The sequence below is a fragment of the Falco naumanni genome, chromosome 14, assembly GCF_017639655.2.
Source record: "Falco naumanni isolate bFalNau1 chromosome 14, bFalNau1.pat, whole genome shotgun sequence".
Classification (NCBI taxonomy): domain Eukaryota; kingdom Metazoa; phylum Chordata; class Aves; order Falconiformes; family Falconidae; genus Falco; species Falco naumanni.
In genome coordinates, this window is record NC_054067.1 from 22,257,020 (window position 1) to 22,276,399 (window position 19,380).

The 19,380-nt window shown below is 38.1% G+C and overlaps 1 protein-coding gene across 3 annotated transcripts in view; it reads left to right on the forward strand.

Annotated features, from left to right (window-relative positions):
* LOC121097306 (fibronectin type-III domain-containing protein 3a-like) overlaps positions 1-19,380 on the forward strand; it is a 49,069-nt gene that overhangs the window by 22,239 nt on the left and 7,450 nt on the right. For 2 of the 3 annotated variants that reach the window (XM_040614159.1, XM_040614160.1), the window contains 18 exons: positions 1,311-1,386; positions 2,617-2,693; positions 6,493-6,724; positions 8,234-8,506; positions 9,917-9,972; positions 11,160-11,314; positions 11,595-11,654; positions 13,158-13,296; positions 14,335-14,388; positions 15,098-15,219; positions 15,304-15,478; positions 15,727-15,813; positions 16,131-16,269; positions 16,812-16,880; positions 17,129-17,247; positions 17,348-17,453; positions 18,097-18,272; positions 19,083-19,196. In XM_040614159.1, coding sequence (XP_040470093.1) covers positions 1,311-1,386; positions 2,617-2,693; positions 6,493-6,724; positions 8,234-8,506; positions 9,917-9,972; positions 11,160-11,314; positions 11,595-11,654; positions 13,158-13,296; positions 14,335-14,388; positions 15,098-15,219; positions 15,304-15,478; positions 15,727-15,813; positions 16,131-16,269; positions 16,812-16,880; positions 17,129-17,247; positions 17,348-17,453; positions 18,097-18,272; positions 19,083-19,196 — 2,229 coding nt within the window. The remainder of the gene's footprint in view (positions 1-1,310; positions 1,387-2,616; positions 2,694-6,492; positions 6,725-8,233; positions 8,507-9,916; positions 9,973-11,159; positions 11,315-11,594; positions 11,655-13,157; positions 13,297-14,334; positions 14,389-15,097; positions 15,220-15,303; positions 15,479-15,726; positions 15,814-16,130; positions 16,270-16,811; positions 16,881-17,128; positions 17,248-17,347; positions 17,454-18,096; positions 18,273-19,082; positions 19,197-19,380) is intronic. The other variant, XM_040614161.1, reaches the window with a different exon arrangement.

Genomic DNA, 19,380 nt, shown 5'->3' on the forward strand with positions numbered 1-19,380 from the left:
GGAGATACAGCAGCACAAAATAGACGGGTTTATTCATTAACATCATGTGTAGTTCATTTTTACCAGGAGTTGGATGACTAGGTAATCTCTTTGGGTTGCATCTACCTGATGTAATTGTGATTCCATGAATAGTATAAAAATATTTTATAAAAATAGAATGAAAGAAAATTATACTTTTTGAGTTTCTTAACTAGTTTTACAAATATATTTTATTTTGGTGTTTACATTGGCCTTCTTTATGTGCTAGCTGTCACCAGGGTGGAATTTTGACTGTGTAACTGTGCGGTTCTGACATGGCCAAACCCCTCATTTTACCTAAGAATTAGACCTGTCCCTATGTCATATTGTGGAATCTCACTACAAAATTCTTGGAGTAAAGTTGTCACGTTAGAATAAAACTGAAGCACAGCTGCCATTATTTTACAGTAAGACTGAAGCATGTGCTGTGGGATGGAATGAGGTGATCATTTGTGTTACCCAGCACGAGGGAAATGGTGCTGTACCCTGCCTGAGGAATAATTCTGGCAGGTGTCTACGTTGATCTGTGCGAAAGTGCATGCCGTCTCTTTCAAATTGACCGGCAGAATCTCACTGTTGGTTGTATTTCTTTAGCTACAGGATTACACAAGTATGTGAGAAAATACACCTGATCTTTCAGGAGTTGTAGAGTGGAGGTGGTAGGAGTGACCTGCTTTATCACCTCTTCTACCCTCTTTCCATCCCCAAAGGACTGCACACTTCATTAAGTTACTTGATGGCACCGCAAAATATATCATCAAAATACGTACCAGCATGCTTTCAATGAAAAAATATGGCTGAGTTTTGCACAAAGGATCTTTTTTCTTTCCTTTTCATTTGTTTGTGTGTGTAGTCATGATTCTGTCAGTTTAGCCCTGCAACTGAAATAATCTCAGGCAAAGCTTGGAAAGCAAAATGGATCTTAAGGTATGTATTGCTTCAGTAAAAGAAGAAAAAGCAGTGTGAAAACATTGAAAATAAAAGCTTAGTTAATTATTTCAGTTGTATCAAGGGAAGCACTTCTGGTAGTAATCAGACTGATTAAGCAACACTAATGATTTTATGTCAAAAGTATGAAGAAATTTCATTGTACCCATCAGTGTTTCTCATCTTGCTTTTTTACTCTTTTAAGTTTACCAGAGCTATATTATTTTAATCTAATGTGGGTATAAGGAAGACACGGGGGTTTTGCACACCCCCCCAGGTAATTCCTAAAATTAAAAAAAAAAACCAAACCAAACAAACAAACCCCCCAAAAACCCACCACCTCTTCTGTGTTTTGTTATCTACAGGTTATTCTTGTACAGGTAAACCCAGGTGAAACATTTACAATTACAACTGAAGATGGACACATTCAATGTATTCAAGGTAAAGGAAAAACTGAAGTACTGAATCCAAATATCTTGATTTTGCGAATATCACAGAATTACTACCAGTATTTGTTTCTGTAATGTCAAATGTGTTTTTATATGTTCTGCAATGTAATAAATCAGATTTTTCAGTTTGTACTTAAAGCACAAATGAGCACTGGGAAATTGCCAAGATCCCCTGCGTCTCTGTAGTCTTTGCTAATTTATAAAAGGCTGGCATCTCAACTGTTTTTGTAACGATCCTTGAATAACTGTCTTCTCAGAATCTTATCACGTGAGTGTGCATGGGATTTAGTCCACACTAATCTAAACAACTTTAATAGACGCTGTGCGACCTCACTTTACTGTAAGGTAGTGGCATTAGCGGTCTGCTGATTTTGTGGGAAGCATTGCTACCCTCTGTGTGTGGCTGCAAACTACTTTTTACCTCTGGGTAAGTTACAGAACTGCAAATCTGAGTCGGATCAAAATATCTCCTGTAAGTCAAATTGAATTTATCAGTACTTCCATTTTTGGAATATTTTTCATCTTTCCAAATGATATTATATAAAACGTGTCCATTCTGCTTTCATCAGATCGTAGACAGAAATACTTTTTCAACTTGATATGAAAAATAATATATTCTTATTTAAAACCAAAAAATGTTGGTACACCAGCTGTGTCAGCATTACTGTGGTGCTGATGATGTTGCTACAGACTTTTAACTGTCACAAAAAAAGAACTAAAATTATCTGAGCTGAGTTTTGTACAATTAAACAAATACTGTTGGCTGTTTAAGTGTGATGGTTGGAATAAATCTAACCTGTGCTTTTTGTAGAATAAATGTACAGCCATACCTGCATTCAGCAATATTGTCTAAAATTCTGGATGCTTTCTGAAAGTTAAGTCCTACTTAATGTGTATTTTGAATGCGAAAACGCATTGTCCATCGGTGACATAAATTGCATCGCTTTTCTTGGTGGCAGCTTGGTACAGCTACAGCCACTTTTCTATTTTTTTGAAACTCGCAGTCCGGATTATTTAAGTTTCTCTCCTGACTGACACTTTAATTGGATAGTTTTAGCCTTGCTTCTAAATCTACTTGTCTGAAAGTAGTTCCATAAATACAGAGTTGGATGCAGTTGCTGGCTTTTCAGGCACCAAAGTGAGCCACCACCTCTGGAAAAAAAGGTGTCTCAAGTCTGTAAAAGCCTCATTTGTTAAAAAGTGGCACCTTGTTACTTCTCAGGTCCAGCACATGTTCCTATGATGTCACCAAATGGTTCTATGCCGCCTATATTTGTGCCTCCCGGTTATGTATCTCAGGTAAACTTTAATTTATTCTTCTATTTCAGTATGTTCGTGGCGCTTTAACAATAAGGCTATTGATTATTTTATCTGGAACCGCTGTTAAAAGCATTTCTCATGTTTTTTCCATTGAACTTATCAACTATTTAACTTACTTTATTGTAGGCTCTGTCACCTTCTGTTGACTTAGTAAAATTTGATCTAGTTTACAGGATTCTTTTAATAATGCTTCCAGGCAGTAAAAGATTACTTTTAGTAATCCTGTAGATGGCTCTGAATTGGCTCTCAGAGCCCCATTAGCAGGACCCACATCTTGGTTTTCCTGCAGTCCTGTTTTCAAGGTGAAAGTAGGTGCGTGGGTCATTCGAGCAATCCCAGCTGACTGCCGCCGGCTCGGTGTCGGAGGGCTATGGGTACAGGCAGCGCTTGGCGTTGCTGGGAGCGGAGCTGGGGGCAGCAGCGGAACAGAATGTGTCTCATGCATACGGTGGATGTGAGACTCGTGTTTCTTACGCTGAGGTTATATGGGTCGTATACCAGTATCATTCTCTTTCATCCCTTGGGTCTTCCCCCCTTCCCGGACTGCATAAGATATTTCTCTTTCATGTCTTTTCATAATTCAAATTTTTCTCTCCTAATATAACTCTATTTATCAAAGTTTTCAATGCCCCTTTCTTTACCAGCTCTGATCTCCTTAACATTCAGCAAAGCACTCTGCTGTTACAGTAGAAGTGTGAAGAGGAGTGTTAATGCTAGTGACGTGTGCCTATGAAATGAGCAGGACTCTGGGCTTCTCTCCCAGCTTTACTTTTCCGTTGTCACTGATTTTTCCACTCCTCTGTGCTGTTAAGTCACAGCAGATCAGACCTGTGTGTGGTATTGGAACTGTTATCACAGAGATATTTGAAGTTGCCAGTTCAATTTACTTTAATGCATTTTTAAAGGAAATTAATTAAAAACAAATGTTTAAACAGGGCAGGCTAGGTTTCTAATTTTCTAGTGACATTCAAAACAGGAGTTTTCTGAGTAGGCTTGAAAACCTTGTAGCTGTATGTTCTTGAGTTCTCCAGGCAGTTGTCTTTTTGCATACAGCTGCCTCTCCGTTTTGTGCTTCTGGTATTACAATTAACTACTTTCATGCAGATCCTGAAGAAAGATTCCCCAGATAATTTATGCACCAATATGAAATTGAGTCTTCAGTGCAAACAGTATGCAAAGCACTGGCAAATGCTGAGGTGTACAAACTGAAAAATACATTTGTTGTGTGTTTGCTGTCACATGAAGCCGAGGGGGGTTGTTTTCTGTGGGTCATTCTGACAGGGGTAGACAAGTTTGAAACCAACTCTAAATCAGAGCTTGAGTTACTGTTTGTGTCGGTAGATGAGACTTGAACTTTCTGTTCCCTAATCTGTGGAGGAGCCCAGGGATAGTTATGTTGGTTTCTGCCAAAGTGGAATGAAGTGATTCAGTAGTGGAGAATGGGGACATAGCAACTTTGGGCTGTAAAATCATAGGAAAGTCTTGCTATATTAATGTATGCCTTCTACTCAAAACTGCCACCTGTTCTTGCTTAATGTATACATAAAACAGAGTAACATAGCCATCAAAATTTGCTGTGAGTTTTGACTTGTATGTGTTAGAGCATGTGTTAGTGTTATGCGGTGTATTGCAGTTGAGTGGTGTATTTAGTTACGTTGATGAACCAGAAAGCCCCCCACATTGTTTCTAGAACAAAGTGTATTCAGTGTAAGCTTAGTCTTAAGTGACTTCTTGTAAATTTTTTTTATTCTGTTTAAAGTCTGTTAAGAATTGCTAATAATACAGCTGACTCTGAGGTTGTCTCACAGCTGAACTTTGTCATAGCAGTTTGTGAGTGGACACATTCTGTTTCCCTTCAGAAGAATGGTTTCTCATTAGTTTGTCTTTTGCTGAGGAGATTTTCAAAATGTACTTTTGGAGTAAGCAGTATTTCAACATCCGTAATGTCTTCTTGGCCAGCTAGGAAATGCTACAGTGATTTCTTGTAGCCAAACTAAATATGCTTTAAGGGAGGATCTTGAAAGAACTAACAGGATAAAACGTATGGCCTGTTTTTGTGTAAGTGCTTTCTTTAAATGCTTGAAAATACAAATTGTGTATATTTTTAGTAATAGTAATAGAAGTGCAAATCTTCTAAAAGCGGGTTTTATTTTGTATTATTTACTTTATGGATTGTATTAAAAAAAATAAATTTTTTTTGCATCTCAATTTTGTATGCCAGCCCGCAGCTGGAATGCACCCCCCACTTGAATCCACAGAGGTTTTCTGCTGACTACATGATTCATCTCTGTTAATACTAAAGCCTTGTAAGGCCCTGCCTGATAGCACTTGTGATTTGCACTTTTAAATGCACCTTGGAGGAGGTGATTGATGTAGAAGGAAGGAAGCATAAAGCTACAGACTCATTTTAAACCAATCTAAGAAAAAACACCTGGTTTTCTTACTGAGACTTGATTAAAGTGTCTGCTTGTCTTTAATATTGGACATTTTCCTATCATTGTTTCCCCACCCCCCTCCCCAATTATGTTACTCATACCTATTTATTTTTTTTTTTGCGTGAAGGAGAAAACAATTGATTTGTTGTCTGCCTTTAAATAGGGTTTAGTGGAGTCTAGTTTACTTCTGAGTCAGACTTCTCATTGGGTACAATCTGAATTTTACACCAGTGGACTTCTGTCTTGTGGCAGAAGAAACAAACTGGAATATGACCAGGTGCTTTCTCTGATGGTCAGCTTGGAAGCCTTTGACCTAGTCAGAATGGTAGATCCTGAAAACTGGAATCCCTCAGATGAGCAAAATGGACTTGTAACCACAGAATGACAACCTGTGAGCCCTACCTGGAGAAAGGACCCTGTAAGCCTCAGCCTTGGCTTGTGTGTTCTGGCTGTCTTAAAAATGAGACTACACTGGGCATAGTTTTATTTCATCATCATCATTGTTAAATACGTCTTTTTGTGAATCCTGCGCTGGTGTCATTTTCTCACCTTGTCTTTCAAAGCCTGTGTTCTGTCCAAAGTCTCTCCTCAGTTTTAAGATTTAGAAAAATGCTATTGTATAAAACCTTAACATATTTTAAATTTCCTGTAGGAAAAGCAGTACATTGAGTTATTAACGTGTTGCACGCTGGCAGAATTTAGATTCCAGAAGAAGCCTATATATGGCTGGGTTAGGACACATGCTTAGAAGTGTGCGTATGCATGCACTGTCTTAGCATCTTCTTATCCTAGAGTTCAGACATGCAGACAGGTTCCTTGTCTGAATTCTCTTAGCCTGTGGCAAACATGGAATATTTTGACATGTGAGTTGGGTTGGATCATAGTACAAGACAGCAGGGCTGACTTGTAATGCTTTGTGCTTGCCATAGGCTAAGAACATGCATGCAGACGTGTAGCACAGGTGAGGCGGCATGCAGCGACCTGTACATACGGTAGCGCTGTCGGTCCGGATGTGGGCTAAAGCAGTTCTAACTGTAATTACAAGTAGATGGGAATTACACCCTAATCAATTCACAGTTCTTGTTTAAAAGAATATATACATTATTCATAAATTATAGATCGCTTAGCACTTCAGTGTGTGGGGTTCAGCTTTTTAAAACTGACTGCCTCAAACTCCAGTTTCTTCCAGCAGCAAGCATATGCTGCATTTCCACTGGAATTCATTTTGATAGGTATTATCCCTGTATGTTATATCATGGGTATAAACATAAGCGTGGAGATTCTTTATTAAATTTATAAGATTGTTATTGTACTAACTTTTAATCTCTTATGTTGCATGACAGGTGGTGGAAGAAAATGGAGTTCGTAAAGTGGTGGTATTGCCACACTCAGCTGAATTCCATCCTTCCATGCATCCTCCTCCTCCTCCTCCCCATGTGCCACATTACATGCATCATCACCATGCTTTGCTTCCCCACCCACCTCACCCAGTGTACCCTCCAGTTCCTGGGACAGGAGAGCTACCGCCACAGTTCATTCACCAGCATCCACCACCACACGTTTTTCAAGAACAAGGTGAGCGCGCAGGTGGTGTTTAAATATGTGACAAGGCCTTTCACTCAGCGCATCTAGGCTGAGGGAGCCGAGTTCTGTCGGTAGCTGTGTTACATACACATTTATGTGGGTTTGGTGTTAGTTACTAGCCCCATAAACACATATAAGGCTCAGGGAGCAGTCTTAAAATACATTTGTGTGTAAAGTACTGTGGAGTCTGGTTTGAAGGCACTCTGTGTGTGTGAAGTATGATTTTTATGAAGTTTAAATCTTCTGCTGTTCAGTTTTTAAGAATTCAATGCAAAACCAGTAACTTAGAAGTGTTCTATTACTGTGTATATTTTTCATGGATCCGTACTTTTGTTAACTGTAAGTGCCACAATGATTGCTTCTACCTTCATCTAAAATGCCGCTCTCCAAAACTGCTGTGTTTTGTCACAGCCTGGGCATGAAGTATTCTGAAAATGCATTTAACGTGACACATTAATGTATATTTTTGACTAGGCAAAGTTCAGGTATGACTGGAAAGAAAATGAGAATACCATACATCAACTGAAAAACACAGTAATCCATGTTGGAGGATGAAGTGCAAGTCCACTCTATGTTTTAAATACAAGTGAAGCAATACTTCAGTGGAAGACTGGGGTCACTGCTGAATTAAACCAAGTTGTAAGCCTTATTATATGAACAGGCATTTGACACAAAGAAATTAGAATATGTAAGACCATTCACTATCTTTCTCAAGTTTAAATTAGTAATCAAGCTATTTCAGCTCATTTCTAGGGTAGAATATTCAATAGAACCCAAACTATGTTTTAAAAAGTCAGTTCGGGTCCTAAATTTGCTTACACTTCTTCGAAAATGTGCATGGATGGCTGTGTCAGGGAAGGCGCTGTAAGGGGTAATCTTGAGCAGCTAACAAAAGAGAAAGGCCTGAAGAATTACATTTAAAACAAACAAACAAAAAAACCAACCTGAACTCAGCAAGTGTGAAAAATAATTTTTAAGAAAAAGAAAAAAAAAAAAGATCAGCAATTTGGATATGGGTTAAATAGGAAAAATGGAAGTTTGCAGATATTTTGGGTATTTTACTGTAGCATCGTGGCTAACATTGACTGTTTCAAAACCAGAATTAAACCTCTAGGTGTGTTCTCCTGCTAACTGATCTTTATGGTCATACACTGATCTGAGCCCAATCCACAAACTCTTTATCAGGTGAGGTTCCTAAGGTTTAGCAAAGCTCTACCAGTCAGCAGTGCGGTACGTGCGTGTTTCTTATCTGTTGCTCAGCTGCCCAGAGACCCCTGAGTATCAGCTGTAAAACTCCTTGGGACTTCACAGATGCCCCAAGCTGATGTTACGTGAGCCATGCAGCTCCACGCATCTACAGACTGGCAAAGCAAGCACAGTGAAGTTCTGTGGGTTTTCAAGTTCTAGTTTTACTGCAGTTATTCTTCTAACTTACAAAGCGTTTCTCAGATGTCAAATAAATTGTACTGAATAATGAAGTAAATTCTCCTTTCTCTGTAGAACCTCGTTCTCATGGAAGGACAAACTTCATTCAGCGAGATGAAAGGAGTCTCAAAATGCAAGAACACCTGAAGAAAAGACTAAAAGACAGACAAGCTAGTAGTCATACTAACAATAAACTTAACAGCCCTCCATCTTCACCACATAAAGTTGTTAATTCTTCCAATGCAACAATTCAGAATGGAAATGGAAAGGGGCAGCAAGGGGCCGGAGGACCACTAAAGCAGAAGCAGATAGGAAAAACAAAGGGCAGTCCAGATGCAGAGGTGGGAGGTAGGTTGCATTGACAGTAAAAAAAAAAAAAAAAAAAAAATCTAGAGTCTTTTGTAACAGAAGATACTGTAAGTTCATTGCAAAACGGTTTCTGAAAAAAATTAATTTGTAGATGTCTTTAGCTGTTCAGGATTAGAGAAAGCCTGAAGTACTTTTCATTATGTTTAGTTTTTTTCCCCTCTAGAAATCATAGTAATGTCAAGTGTGTTCATTTGAGATTTCTCAAATAAGATCTTCAGGAAGATTTAATTTGAAACTTTTTTTTTTTTTCCCCTTGTGTACCTTTTCTAACCCGGGACTGACCAATACTCCAAGCAAGGATGACCTGTGGGTACTTGCATAAAAGACTTCTGGTGTCATTCTTTGTGGTACTTTTCACATGACTCTGAGTTACTTAAAACTACAGGGAATAGGAAGGCTTGAGCAACTGTCTGTACAGGTTGCTGTTTGATCAGTTGTCGTTTCAGTTCAATGCGTTATTCTGCTCAAATGAATGTTTGAGCTTTTAAAATAGCTTGTGGCTATTTACGATATATTAGTATATGCAGGTATAGCTTATATATGATATTGTTGTCTTTCCTCTTGGTTTGAAAGTGTCACTGAAATGCGGAAAGTTTCTTATCATGATTCCTTAAATCATTTGTTTGTCTTTTAGAGTTTGGGGGGGTGTATGTGTCCTCATTTAAGCGGTCTTGTTGGGCTGTGAAGTTTCGTCCTTGTCAGTGTCACTGTTAACTCTTTGGTTAGAGAAATAAAAGGGAAATCTGACTTTGTATCTTGAGAAGTAAGCAGAGGTGGAAGCTTTTATCCAGCTTGTTTCAAGGATGAAAAATATACTTGATTAAAGCTTTGTCTTAAAATACAGATTTATTGGAGGGGGGGGGGGGGGGAAATGTGTATGTGGCCAGAATAACATCCTGTATTGTTCGACGTGGACAATTGCAAAGATAGGATTCAGCTTACAGATGTAACCCTTTCAGTACCTTTATGTATTTTTAATGTGCAGTTTCGATCTGGCTTCCGAATTAGACCGAGACCAAGTGTTTTGCAATAGATATTTAAGGAAAGCACATACAATAGAGAGATAAGAACTTATTATCATTTTTTGAACACCTTTCATTTTTGGAGGAATGTTTTTGTGTTGTCAAAGAAAACCCATTTATGCTCAGATTAGGAAAATATACCCTTTGTGCAGGATGTACTAAAAGGGGTTTTGTAACACTGTTAGTTTTGGATAGTTCATGTTTCTACCCCTCACACAGCCAAAACAAACAGGGGAAATGAACTTTGCACAATAAGTACTATTGTTAAACTCTTAATGAGGCGAACTCCATCTTGTGGTGGCATTTTTGTAACAGACTGGTTTACTCTTGGGGTTTTTGGTAATCTGTTTTGTATTTGAAATTTCAGAATCTGACACAGAATCCAAGAAATGTGATATTCACTTGAGCATTGGCAAGCCAGTCGTAAGTAATATCCTTAAAATACCCTTATTTTCTGTGCATATTCTTTCTATAAAGTAACATATGTCTTATTGATCTCTTTTTCTTTTTTTTCTTAGTGGTTTATTTTCTTAATAGACAAAACGTATTCTAGTTGTCAGAGTTCATAGCTGGGAAAAGCAACCATGCTATGGAAACCCACTATTTCTCAACTTTCTGAAAACAGTCTGGCTGACTCAGTTTCCCAGTCTGTAAGCCGAGAATATATATCCACTGTTGAAGTTGTCTAGTGTATGCAAGGGCTTCGGTACCTGGCAAACCAGGGGCCTGCTAAACTAATGGGAGTCTTATCTTCTCTTGGAACCATCCTCCCTTCAGAGGATTTAAGAGTATTGGGAATAGAACTTACAAAAGCAGATCATCTTTTTATGTTATGTTTAGAAATTGGAGCAAATATTTGAGTATTTAAATACTTTTAGTAAGTTGGGAGTCTGGTGATGTTAATTTCAGTGTCTAAAAGGCTAGTACTGCACTGATATTTTTGATCTTGAGCACGCTTAATGTAACTTCTTTGCATTATCTATACAGTAAGCAAGGGTTGCGGTGTTCTGCTCCAGCTTGACGGTAGCATTTGTTCATTGCTGCTTCTGACATCTGTAATTAATGCTAACAGAAGCAAAGTGTTGACTTTGTCACAGAAAATTTGGAGTATGGGCATTAAGTAGCAAAAAACTTAGACCAAAAGTTTTAGTCATAAGCACTTAAAATCAGAGCCTCTTGCTATCCTGTAGCTTAGTAGTTAAATATTAAGGTTATGTGAGGGAGTTGTGATAGAGTTAGAAAGTTAGGCCACCTGACTGCCGAAGTATAGATCTTGCGTCAGCGTTCAAGACTCCAAATCTGAAAATTTGCTCTAGATGAGTGATGCAGACAGCACAGGTGAAATACAGATTTTTGTCTTCATACACTGAAGCAATGTAGTGGGTCTGTCTGTTTGTTTAGTGTTTGAAGGGAAATCCTTTAAGATGGTGTTCTAGAAGTGAAAAGAGGAAATAATTTAAATTCAAATGATGACTTGGTATTTCCACTGCAAAGGTAAAGAATTCCTCCACTGAGGAACTTCATAGGCAAACTAGGGACACCGTGTTATTGACTAATATACCTTTTATTACAGAAAGCAAACTTACTTGCATTATTTATGCTTTTAATAGGTTTCTGATATACAAGCAAGATCAGCCGTTCTGTCCTGGAATCTCCCAGTTAGTTCACAGAATGGAGAGAGCCATAGTCATAGTCCAGCAGCATTTACATTTGAAGTAGCAATATCCAACAGTGGTAAAAATGGAAAATTTAAATCTGTCTATGTGTAAGTTTAGTTTCTTCATTTAAGCACAATACCAATGTTTAAAAACATTAACCGATCAGCAATCTCTCTATCAGGAGCTGTTTGTTGACTTGCAGACCTACCTACTTCACATGAAATAAATATTAAGTAATATCACTAAGAGTTACATGGACAATGGGAAACATGAAAATTAAATGTGCGCTACATGGTTTTGCTTTTCAATAAGCTTTTATTCTTCTAAAGTATAAGGAAGAGCTGTAACACTTTTTTCTTTTTTTTTTTTTTCTTCCCCTTTTCACAGTGGGGAAGAATTAACAATTACACTCCCTGATCTCAGGCCAGCAACTGATTATCATGCCAGGTATGCTGCTGGGAATTAAATACTTAATGTTTTTGTTGATATGTGAGTTAGAAAATTGTGGCTTCATGAAAAAGGTGTGATCGCAAATAACTTGAGGAATATTCTACAAAAATAGCGTAGCTATAGACACTATTTTGCTATCTGAATTCTCACTCGTCTTCTAATTTCATTAAAATGTAACCTCATTTTCTTCCCTACCATCTTCTCTGTCTCTTCATGTTTCTCAGATACAGACTGAAGCTATTCTCTGTTGGTATTTTTTAGAACAAGAGTGGACTCAGTGAAAGAGATTGTTGTAGGCTGAAGGCAGTGGTAAATAATAATTTAGCTTTGAACATGGATTTGCAAGTCTGACTTGTCAGCTTGATTTGCAAAGTTGCTTCTTTAAACTGCAAACTTCAGTAGCAGTGCAAGGGGGGAAGTGGAAACTGGTTGAAATTGGGAGAACTTAGACGCTGTGTTACAAGGGAACAAGACGTGACATTCAAGAATTGCCACGTAGAGTAAATAAGCATTACTGGAGATGTTTAACTGGTCAGGAAAAAGACAAGCTGGTTAAACAAGCTTAGAGAACACTGTGATCCAGTAGCAGAAGAGAGCTCCTCAAATGCTTGGGCACAGGAGGAGACAAGTTTTAAGACTTGCTGAAGTAAACTCAGATTCTTAAACTGCAGGAGTTCTGAGCGAGTTACCCAGCACAGCTCCATTTGCACTTAGTGTGTGTTTGGTTCATGCTGTTGCTTTCCATGCAGGCAAGCTTTCTTTTACCTACAGTTGGCCTGATAAGATGGACAGTATTTCTGACAAATTAGTCAAGTCATTGCTCTTCAAAAACAAACATAAATGAGCAGTGCTGTTCTTGAGTTTCTATCCTGTTTAACAATTGCACTGACAAATGTGGGTTTATTGCCTGAACAGCTGATTTAGCCCATTTCAGTATCCGTACTTTTGTGCAAGTGTTGTCCGTATTTGGATCTCAAGGTCTTTTTAGCAAAAGATTCAAGTCAGGTGTTCTGTTACCATTTGGTAATACTTACTGTAATTTTCATCATGCCTCCCTTGTGTATTTCATCACTAAAATATCTCCACTGTGCTAGATAGCAATTGTAAAGTAAATGAAGGGTGCCAAATGGAGTCTTCAAGATCAGTAAGTGTACCTATGTGATCTCCGTCACTCCGCTCTTGTCAGCATGCCCTTGTCTCCCTGAGCATAGAACAGATAGCAGTGTTATGATGTGGGCATCAGTTACTAGAACTTGGAGCAACATTGTAAACCCACTTTCTGTTGTTTCTTCCTGAATAAAGAGACATGAAATTGTTGTCTCTTAAAATCAATGATCTGAAAGAAGAGGGATTGGGCACTTGTCTCCTATGTCAGGAGCAAGCTGGTCTTGTTGCTGTAACCACTGCTTGTGATTAAGTGCATTTCTAAAGTTGACAGCCCTTTCCTTAAATTTTTAGGTGCTAATGCAATAGCATCATAATTAATTGTCCTTTGTTCAGAGTTTCAGCAACCAGCAGTTCCATAAAAGAATCCATTTCAGAATTAGTGAGTTTCACTACAGAAAGTTGTGAGCCAGACTGTCCAGCTGCACCGAAACTCATTAACAGAACGAAAAACAGCCTGAGTTTGCAGTGGAAGGTAAGCAGTCTGGTGTGTTCATGTGTGGTATGTTTAAATTAGCTGTGTCAGTAATCTAGTGTGTACTTTAGGTGTTGGCTTTTAAGTTGCGCAGTTGAGACTGATAACTGAAATCACGATTGTTTCTTCCTCTTCCTTTCATTGTCTCCTTAGCTTCATGCGTATGGCTTTAGTGTGACAGTTAGGAGCAGGTGTCTCCAAGTAGGAGCAGGATATTCCATAGGAAAGTTCTCTTCTGAACTGGCAGCGTAGGAGAGGCTGAAGCATGTGTATTTTTGCTTGGGGTTCTTGGATGATAAATACATATGACTTACCATTATAATTCAGAGTTCTTATGGTTATTCTGACCCGTTCAAAGTAAATTCCTTTGGTTAGTTTGTAACTTTATTTTTTTTAATCTGACTTTTCAATATATACGTTATCTGTGAAGACTTCTTGGTAACTGTGTTTTCTTGTCTTTTAGTGTTTTTCTTATTACTACACTTACACCTGGAAAGCAATTTATATCTAAATCACTTAAAATATTTGTGTAACCTGTACTTGAAAAAATGAAGGAGTTTCCCAATTTGTATGTCTTAACAAGGCAAACGTTGCTCGTCTGTTGACAGTTGGCAAACACACAGTGCTAGGACACAAGGAAAAAAGCTCTAAGAATATAATTTGGATTAATCGTGAAGTAAAACTATTCATAAGTTCACATTCTAAACTATCAGAATTAATAGAAGTAGTATAGCTGCCTGGAGAGCCATCAGGAATGAGGAATGAAACTAGTTAAAATACCTACTAGTTTTTACCCTTTCTGACTCACTTTACCGAATAATTGTGTCTGTGCCCACAGCAGAGTTTCAGATCACAAGCACGTTTGTGGAAGAGAGCTATTCTCTGTGCCTCCTGCAGATTCCTTTCAGCTCAACACTAAATATCTTGTTTTTAAAGGCAGTTGGAGTATATTAAACTAAATTGCTGACATGTTTTTTTAATGTGCAAAATCATCAACCATTTGATTTTAACTTTTTTCATTGTTTCTTTATTTTTCAGTCCTCAAATGACAATGGTTCCAAAATAACTAATTTTCTTTTAGAATGGGATGAGGTAAGACCTTTTCTAGTACAAAAAAAATCATAATGACATCTGTAGACCAATTATACTTAAAAATACCTTTTGCTTAGGTACGTCAGCTATTTCCAGTGTAACTGTCCAGACAGTTTTAAAGGGACAAGCCAATTTAAAAGCTTGAATCCAAAAAAAAAAAAAAAAAAGCAGACAATCCTTTCAGATCCTCTGAGAGGACAACGTAAAGCTCCTTCATTTGGTTCTTGTCTTTCAGAGCTTCATTAAGCAAAGCCTAGGCATTAAATGAATGAGCATTTGGCTTGTGTCTTCAGTAGCTGTCACAAATACCACTTGGCTTTTGAAATTCTTACTGAAACATATTCCAAAGCGATAAAAAACTTCAAAAATTTGTGTTGCTTTCAACTGTAGTAATTTGTTACCATTTTGTGAAATCTACAGTGCCGAAAAATAAACGGGTATCTCGGAATGTGGTTTTGTTATCAGGAAATCTCAGGATAACTGTCAGCATGCTCAGTGTGACAGTGGTGGTGTTAGCTTGTTACATTCTTTAGGCTTACTCATATGTTGGGTTTGGGTTTGGGTGGGTTTTGTTGGGTTAGTTTTTTTCATTTTTGTTAAATTAGTGAAATGAAGTTTAGGAAGATTTAGAGTGAAGAAGTTGACCTTAGCAGGGAGCATGCAGTCCCCATGCAAAAAAAACCCTCAGGTTTCTCTCACTTCTTTAAAGGGGAAGAATGGACCCTTCAAAGAATGCTACTACGGGCATCTGAAGCAGCATAAACTTACAAAACTCTCTCCTTCTACAAAATACTCGCTCAGATTAGCTGCTAAAAATGATATTGGAATGAGGTAATGAACACAATTTATCATACCATTTATTTTCTGATCAGCCACATCTGCTGCTTTTAACAATTCTTAAAATTATTTTTCCAGTGGGTTCAGCGAGACAGTGACATACTATACAGCTGGAATTGTCCCACCAGCCCCACCACCCCCCATGCTTGTTGAAGCAGGGGTGACCTGGCTGTCAGTAAAGTGGAGCCCACCCAGTGGGGTGTCCTCAGATGACTCTCTCACTTACAGTTTAGACATGGAAGAAGAAGGCTCTGTAAGTGCTGGGGTTTGTTACGTGTGTAAAAGCATGATACACAGTGGTGCTCAAATAAAATTAACTTCGTATTTTACTTTTAAATAAAAGTGCTGCAAAATACAGCAACAGTTGGCAAGTATTACATGTACTCAATGAAACAAAGGTGAAGTTCAAGCTAAAAATAATATTTGATCAACCTGAGCTGGGTTTTGGTTTATTGTGGAAAATTAGTGACTGTGTGTGTTCTTATTTTCCCTCATTTACAGGGTTATGGTTTCCAGCCACAGTACAACGGAGATGAGCTCTCATGCACTTTAAGAAATCTTAGGAGGAGTACATCCTACAAGTTTAGGGTTTGTACTATATTTTGTGTCAAATTTAATTATGACTGTATGCTTTTCTGGAGTTTCAGTGTTTTCGTGCAGCTAAGACACTTTCTGTGGAGGCAGCGGAAAATTACCTGTAATACTTTTGTTGTAGTAGGTTTTGGTGAAAGCATAATACAGATCGATGGGTTTTTTTGCACTAGCTAGTTTTGTTCTTTTAAATTGTTGCCTTTTCTTGGGATTTTGGTTGGAGGTTTTTTCATAGAAGAATTTTGTAGATCAGCAGAATATTACCCGTCATTAAATAAAGCATTTATTATGTATTCTCTTCATTCCTGAAACAGCTCTTTGCCTACAACAGCGAAGGAAAAAGTAGTCCTAGTGAGGTGGTAGAACATAGCACCAATCCTGACAAACCTGGACCACCAAGTAAACCGACCGTGAAGGGCAAGATCCATTCGCACAGTGTGAAAGTTACGTGGGGTAGGTTACCTTTTGTTACCTTTTGTTAGTGCTGTATTTGAGTGCTGTCTATGTCTGTGCAGTCACTCACCAATGCACATTAAAAAAAAAGAGGCGAATTCAGGCTAATTATTTGTCTCTGCAGATGTTGTTACTGCAGGAGAAAGCATTACCAAAAAATGGCAGCTTGGTTTCTTTTGGGGTTGTTGTACAAAAGTAGTGTTTTACTTTTTTCATTTTAGAGAAGCAGGCAAGGCTGTTGTGGTAGCCACAGTTATGGTAGCCTCTAGATGTGATGCTTAAATAATTTTCATTCATTCTTAAAAAAAAAAAGGTGATCCCTGACATTGGCAGTATTTGCTTAGTTACTTTTCTTTCTAGCATAATCACGATTAATTGGAAAATGTACTGTGGATACAGAAGTTTTCTGTTTCTGTTTGAATTGAGTTTTCTGCTTGAATATTCTACAAGGAATGAATAAGTTTTCTGGAAAAGCTGGTAACAAAACAACGCATTGGTTTTATATCTTCTGTAATTGAGCTTAAGATGTTGATTTCTTTCAGAACCACCCAAAGATAATGGAGGATCAGACATTTCTAAATACTTCTTGGAAATCTCAGAAACATCAGTTGGTAAGCAATCATCTTTCAGTACTAATTCAGCTTGTGTGTTAATTCAGTGTACTGATGCACTCGCTACTCATTGCTTTCACAATTCCTGTTCTGTTTTCATGTGTATGTTGTGTTGCACGTGTTCTCTGCATAGTTGATCATTCAAATTTGATTCTGTGGCTTGACTTAATTAATAATGGTGTGAGAGAATTTTCAAGGTTTATTTTTGCAAAAGTTTGTAGTAGAAAGTATTTTCTTTCTTTCCTCAGGAAGTAAATGGGACAGCATATACAGTGGTCCCCAGAGGGAACACGTGTGTGATCACCTCAAGCCTGGGACGTCATACAGGATGAGAGTTTATTGTGTCAGTAAAGGTGGTGAAAGCCAGGTGAGAAAAATGAAAATTGCTTCTGAAAACTGTTTCCATTTATGTTTTAGTGACATTTTGTTTTGTGTCTCCACTCTAAAATAATGTGTATTACTGCTAGGCTTCTGATGTTATGACTGTTACAACATCAGCTGTTCCTCCTGGACCGTGTCATGTTCCATGCCTGGCAGGCAAAGCGAAGCCCAAGGAAATCACTTTACAGTGGGGTAAGCTCCAGTGTTTCTGAGCAAAATACTTTCCTGATTTTAAATGTCATAACACAAATGAAAAATCTGTAGAAGTCTTCAGGGGAAAAAAAATAAATATATATAGATGGATAGATAGATGTAGTCCGTGTCCTTAGTTGTTTGGGTTTTGTTGGGTTATTTTAGGTTTTTTTTTAAGATGACCAAAGCTTGTTAACTGCCTGTGATTTGCCGATGCATGCATGTGCAATGATATGGTGAGACTTAAGCAGACATAAATGTCTTTCAGTGAGAAAGCTTGCCAGCTGCCTCATTACTTGACACGTGTTTGGCAATTTAAAAATCAACCCTCTTTTTCTTACTTTGATCTCAGTAAAGGAGATACTGAAAAAAGTAATGAAGATACCATGTGTTTTGAAGGAAACGTGTGGAAAATATCTGAAAAGAAATTATGAAGGCCATCTTAAAGTAGTCTATCAGTAACTGGAGGGAAAAAAGCAAGCTTCAGAAGTGTTTCTGCTCAGATATATGATAAAGCCTGCACTCTTAACTTTTAGAATTCATCTGGCTCAACTTTTAGCTTGAGAATGCTGATTAGAAACTACTTGGAAGAAAAAGTGCTTTCTGAAATTAATAGGGGACAAAATCTCTTTTTGTTTTATAGGCCCACCATCTGTAGATGGAGGTTCTGACATTACGGAATATATTATAGAGATGGCAAACTCTGAACAGGATGAACGCAGACAAGTGTATCAGGGTCCAGCATCTGAATACGTAGTCAACAATCTGCTTCCAGGGAGAACGTATTGCTTCTGGATACGAGCAGCAAATAAAGTTGGGGTAACCAACCGACTGTGCTAATGGGATCTGGGTTTTTTTTACACAAGAGATAGTAATGATACTACTGTCTTAAAAGCCTGATAGTATTTTGTAGCGTCTATTGTAGTTCTGTTGAAGGAGCACAATTTCTTGCAGCGTAAAAAACCACAATTTAAAGAAGAATCAATAAATTAGTCAGGGACATTCAGTCCTTCCTTCAGCCCTAAGGGGATGTTCACGGTGTTGTGTTTCTGTTGTCGTTTACTGGGTTACTGCCAGTGCTGAAAGTAACTAGTCCAAAGTTAGTGCTAGACGTTCTCTTCCTACTTTTAGTCATGTCTTTGACTGCAGTGTAAACCCTGAATTTCTGGCTGTGAATAACCACTTAATGTTTGTGTCTTAAGAAATTGCCTCGTGTTCTACAATTAGTGTAGCCTCTGCGGATCAGCGGTGTGGGAACTCTATTGTGTAGGGAGGGGTGTGTTCAAATAATGCCAGGTTTGAAAAAGGTTGGGATGAATGTTGGTCACGTAAAAAGCTTTTTGAAACAGTACCCAGCTGCTTCTGGAAGCCGGAGCCTGGCTACAGGGGAAGGAGGACTGCAAAACCATAGCAGTGGGAGGATTACAGATACCCTGTAGGCACAGGGCCAGCTTTTAGAGTAGACTACCTGAAAGGAATCTTAAACGGTGCTGTGGAAATAAGCACTGAACTCCTCTATTTATTTATTTATAAAGTTGAAAATAATTTGTTTTCTTCAGCTCATATCCTTGCACATCAGTGTTTGCTCTACTGCAGTTGCTGTATTGATGCAATTGTATTTTCTTGCAGTTTGGCCCTCACTCTGACAAAGCAGAGATCTCTACTGCTCCAGGACCCCCTGATCAATGTTGCAAACCCCTGGTAACTTGCAAAAGTGCAACTTGTGCTGTAGTTTCATGGGAGGTAGGTGTTAATGATTTTCAGTAATGCGCAAATTAATATGTGGCTTTTAGTGGTGGTGACACATCTGATACACAGAAACGGAAGAAATAACAAATGTAGAGCTGGAATATTCTAAGCCCATTTCTTTACAGAGGTGTACATTGGTCTTGTAAATGTCAGCTGTGAATTTCCGTATTAACTGAAT